At 41.4% G+C, this 4,905-nt stretch overlaps 2 protein-coding genes across 2 annotated transcripts; both read left to right on the top strand.

Moving 5' to 3' along the window:
- Nucleotides 1-234: 234 nt before the first annotated feature.
- LOC133797031 (polyol transporter 5-like) lies at nucleotides 235-2,377 on the top strand. Its single transcript, XM_062234789.1, has 2 exons — nucleotides 235-626; nucleotides 762-2,377. The coding sequence occupies exons 1-2, from the start codon at nucleotides 329-331 to the stop codon at nucleotides 2,123-2,125; spliced, it is 1,662 nt and encodes a 553-aa protein (XP_062090773.1). The 5' UTR covers nucleotides 235-328; the 3' UTR covers nucleotides 2,126-2,377.
- A 68-nt stretch (nucleotides 2,378-2,445) lies between these two features.
- LOC133797032 (polyol transporter 5-like) lies at nucleotides 2,446-4,375 on the top strand. The gene is made up of 2 exons (XM_062234790.1): nucleotides 2,446-2,839; nucleotides 2,939-4,375. Exons 1-2 carry the CDS (start codon nucleotides 2,689-2,691, stop codon nucleotides 4,303-4,305), a joined length of 1,518 nt encoding a protein of 505 aa, XP_062090774.1. The 5' UTR covers nucleotides 2,446-2,688; the 3' UTR covers nucleotides 4,306-4,375.
- The last annotated feature ends 530 nt before the right edge of the window (nucleotides 4,376-4,905 follow it).

The raw sequence follows: 4,905 nt of genomic DNA, 5'->3' as shown, positions 1-4,905 counted from the left end.
GTAAGGTGCTTTTGTGGACGCTTTACAAATATTTCACAACATGGTTAACAAAAATATAAGGTAATAGATTTTTACTACCCTGCTGCTGATATTTACTCAAGTCAAACTAGGAAACTTCAGGAAAAGATCATCATTTTTCACGTTTTGTAGAGATAAGAAATTTATGGGAAAATAAGGATATGTAATAATTAACATTTTTGAAATATATTATAGAGTGCCGAAACATTAGAAACGTTGAGAAACATCACCACCAGAGAGGTCAGCGTGTTCTTGCCACACGTCAATAAAAGCTTTTGGCATTTTTCTCTTCCCTACAACCGAACCGATTATGTCATTCACCTCTTCTCTGGATCCAAACAAGGACAATCCTTATCACCCTCTTCCTCCTGATTCAGAATCACTTTTATCACCATCATCTGCTGCAGGAGCACTTCACCGAAAAGATGATAGCAGAGAAAAAGGAAGAAGTAAAACAACAAACCTGGAAGACATTGAAGATGAATCCCAAAAGCAGAAAAACATATCAGAAGGATCTTCTTCTCCTCACAGGAAAAATGCACCAATCAACAGATACGCTCTCGCTGGTGCCATTTTGGCCTCCACCAACTCTGTTCTACTAGGCTATGGTGAGTTTTCTGCTCCAAACAGAAATTGATAACAATTCATCCCAGAAAATCAACCTACTTTGTGTATATGAAGATAAAGTTTCCCACTTTCCAAACAAAAAAGATCAAATTATGAACTCTCGTATATTTTTGCAGATATTGGGGTAATGAGTGGAGCAGCGCTTTTCATCAAAGAAGACCTGAAAATCACATCAACCCAAGTTGAAATCTTGGTTGGTTCTCTAAATGTCTGTTCCTTAATCGGTTCTCTAGCTTCAGGCAAGACCTCAGATTGGATAGGGAGGCGCTACACCATAATCCTCGCCGCAGCCACTTTCCTAATCGGCGCTATCTTAATGGGACTTGCCCCATCATATTCATTCCTCCTCGCTGGGAGATTAATAGCCGGAATTGGCGTCGGCTACTCCCTAATGATCGCTCCGGTCTACGTTGCTGAGCTTTCCCCAACTCTAACCCGCGGATTCCTCACCTCCCTCCCTGAGGTCTTCATCAATATCGGAATCTTACTCGGTTATATCTCTAATTACGCTCTCTCGGGCCTCCCTGAAACTTTAAACTGGAGACTTATGCTAGGATTTGCGGCGATTCCGGCGGTGGTCGTCGCGATCGGGGTCTTGGCGATGCCGGAATCGCCTCGGTGGCTGGTAATGCGAGGACGGAGAGCCGAGGCGAGGCGGGTCCTAGTCAAAACCTCGGAGACGAAAGAAGAAGCCGAACTAAGATTGAGCGAAATCGTCGAAGCGGCGTCGTTTTGCGGTGGTGCTTCTTCGAGCAGTGCATGGCAAGGAGAAGGGGTTTGGAAAGAGATGATTTTCAGACCTTCGAGACAGCTTCGACGGATCCTGATAGCCGCAATTGGAGTCAATTTCTTCATGCAAGCCTCGGGAAACGACGCCGTTGTATACTACAGCCCTGAGGTGTTCAGAGACGCTGGCATCGAGAACAGGAGACAGCAAGTCGGAGTGACCGTCATAATGGGCCTTGCCAAGACCTCATTCGTTTTAATTTCGGCCTTTTACTTGGACAGGTTTGGGCGGCGGCCGCTTTTGTTATTGGGCTCAATTGGGATGGCCTTGTCGCTAGCTGGGCTGGGCCTGGGCTCTAAGTATCTCGAGTATTCAAATGAGAAGCCTGTTTGGGCTATAGCGCTTTGCGTTGTAGCTGTCTGTTCAGCGGTTTCGTTCTTCTCTATTGGGCTTGGGCCCATCACGTGGGTGTACTCATCGGAGATTTTTCCAATGAAGTTTCGAGCCCAAGGTTCTAGCTTGGCGATCTCAGTGAATAGATTGGTTAGTGGGGTTGTGTCCATGACATTTCTAAGCATCTCTAGGGAGATATCGTTTGGGGTAACTTTTTTTGCTCTGTCTGCAATAATGGTAGTTGGTACGGTTTTCTTTTACCTCTTTTTACCTGAAACCAAAGGGAAGAGCTTAGAAGAGATTGGGACTCTATTTGAGGATCAAGTAGAAAATGACAACTACAAGCCCCTTCTTTCTTGATTCAATATCTTGTTTAGAGAAATGTAAAGGGTCTTAGTCACACTGCAATATCTTGTTCATAAATTATCATAGTAATAGTCATAGTTTATTGTTTAAATTTTTTATTCAACATTGGTCTAGCCCAAGCTAGTGGTTGATGGAGGAATCAAGCAATGTTGGATTATTATTATTTTTTATGTAAGAATAATAACATTGTCATTTAAAAAAAATTATTCCATTAAATGTGATTTAATTTTAATCACGATCATATCACTTTTCGGACCACAGCCACTTGGACAATGTAACATCCTTATGTGGGTAAAATTATACATTGGGAGAAGATTATTTTGTAGTTGACTACTGTTTTGAACATTAACTTAAATGCCAAACTCAAAATTAAATTTACTTGTAGAATGTGTCTGTTGCTGAACGTTTTCTCCATGCCACGTCTTAGCACTTCATGGCAACAGCAGCTACCTCATTTACTTCTCTAGCGGCTACCTAATCCCCCACCATTTCTTTCATTTCATTCCTCGTGACCCCAAATTTTTAAAAATTTGTCTTCAGCTTTTACCAAAAAGAACATGGCTGAGGCCAGGAGAAGTACTACTACTTCATTTGATGCCCAGTTAAATCAGAATGCCATTGAGGATGGTAGAAGAAATGCCGGGATGAACAAGTATACTCTCCTTTGCGCACTTTTGGCCTCCACAAGCTCTATCTTGTTGGGTTATGGTTAGTTCACATGTTGTTTGTATCTATATCTTTTAATCCTTATTCTTCAACGAATGCATAATTCTACTAATATTAATCATTTCATATAAATATATGTAGATATAGGAGTGATGAGTGGGGCAGTGCTTTTCATCAAAGAGAATTTAAAAATCACATCAACCCAAGTGGAAATTTTAGTAGGAACCCTAAACGTATTCTCTCTAGTAGGATCACTTGCCTCTGGTAAGACTTCGGATTATATAGGCAGGCGTTACACCATAGTCTTGGCTGCAACAACATTTTTCATAGGTGCGCTTCTTATGAGCCTAGCACCCTCCTTCCCATTCATTCTGGCCGGTCGTGTAGTCGCTGGCATCGGCGTTGGCTACGCCCTCATGATCGCTCCCCTCTACACCGCCGAGCTATCTCCAGCCATGTCCCGGGGCTTCCTCACCTCCCTACCCGAAGTCTTCATCACTTTTGGGATCTTGCTAGGTTACATAATCAACTATGCCTTGTCAAGCCTACCGGGACACATAAATTGGAGACTAATGTTGGGCCTCGCGGCGGTGCCGGCGATCGGAATCTGTTTAGGTGTCATGGTTATGCCTGAGTCCCCACGTTGGCTCGCCATGAAAGGCAGACTAAGTGATGCAAAGCAGGTTCTTGGTAAGATATCATCGACCGAAGCTGAAGCTGAGTTGAGATACGAGGAAGTTGTCAAAGCAGCGGGTCCTGCTGCTGATGATGGTCGGAATTGTGGGCAATGGGTTTGGAAAGAGCTTGTGTTTAGCCCATCAAGGCCCATCCGTCGGATGCTTGTGGCTGCAATTGGGCTCAATTTTTTCATGCAGGCATCTGGAAACGACGCCGTTATATACTACTGCCCTGAAGTGTTTAAGGCAGCTGGCATCCACAGAAAAACGCATCTTTTCGGTGTGAATGTCATCATGGGGCTTGCGAAGACGTCTTTCGTGTTGTTCTCAGCTCTGTATTTGGATAAATTCGGAAGAAGGCCTCTTTTATTGCTGGGCTCCGTAGGAATGGCCATCTCACTAGCTGGACTTGGTTTGGGCTCTAAATTGATGGAGAGTTCCAACAGCAGGCCGACATGGGCCCTTGTATTGTGCATCATCGCTGTGTGCGCCGATGTTTCATTCTTCTCAATTGGGCTCGGCCCAATAACTTGGGTTTACTCATCGGAGATTTTTCCTACGAGGCTTCGGGCCCAAGCTACGAGTCTGGCCATATCGGTGAACCGGTTGGTGAGTGGGGCAGTGTCAATGACATTTTTGACTATTTCTAAGGAAATAACGTTTGGGGGAATGTTTTTTGTGCTTGGGGGAGTTATGGTGGTCGCCACAGTGTTCTTTTACTTGTTTTTGCCTGAGACAAAAGGCAAGACCTTGGAAGAGATGGAAACTATTTTTGAAGATAGAACTATGAGTACATGTAATTATAGGACAATGGAAATGAGGCCGATGTAGTATTATTTGGTGCAATAATAATGTCTTTGGAAGCTCAAAAGCTGAAATTAAAAGAAAGAAAGGACAGAATAACAAATTTTCACTTGTGTTTTCATTTTCAGCAAGAAAAGAATGTCTTCAAACTAAAAGTCCCAAGTAAAATATAATAATTTCATGTGTTGGCCGACATACTTGGAAAAGCCAATACTATTAGAATATTGTAATTAAAAGCTCGAGACTCAGAATTGAATCATTTTGGTTTGATGTTTACAACCATATATTATATTAATTGTTACACCAATCTTTTTTGTTAAATGCTAGCTCTAGTTCTTTTATAGGTAAGAGTTGGTGATACTTTCTTACCGGTACCAAAGATATACAAGAAAAAAGATAATGACATGATCAAGAGTAGGGAATTTTTAAAAAATATGACTTTTATATCATCAATAAATTATACTTTTCTTAATTTAAGAAAAAATTAAAGTATAAAAAAAATAATTAGTAGCTAACTAAAATGTGAAAATGTCACTTTTTTTTTTCATAGTTTTTAATTTATTTTGAAGGTAGTTTTATTTTATTTTTTTTCAACTTTTTATTTTTTTCTTCATTTTTAAATTATTT

Source organism: Humulus lupulus, chromosome 8 (assembly GCF_963169125.1).
Source record: "Humulus lupulus chromosome 8, drHumLupu1.1, whole genome shotgun sequence".
NCBI lineage: Eukaryota > Viridiplantae > Streptophyta > Magnoliopsida > Rosales > Cannabaceae > Humulus > Humulus lupulus.
The sequence above is the reverse complement of the archived record's forward strand: the minus strand, read 5'-3'. Positions and strand labels throughout refer to the sequence as shown.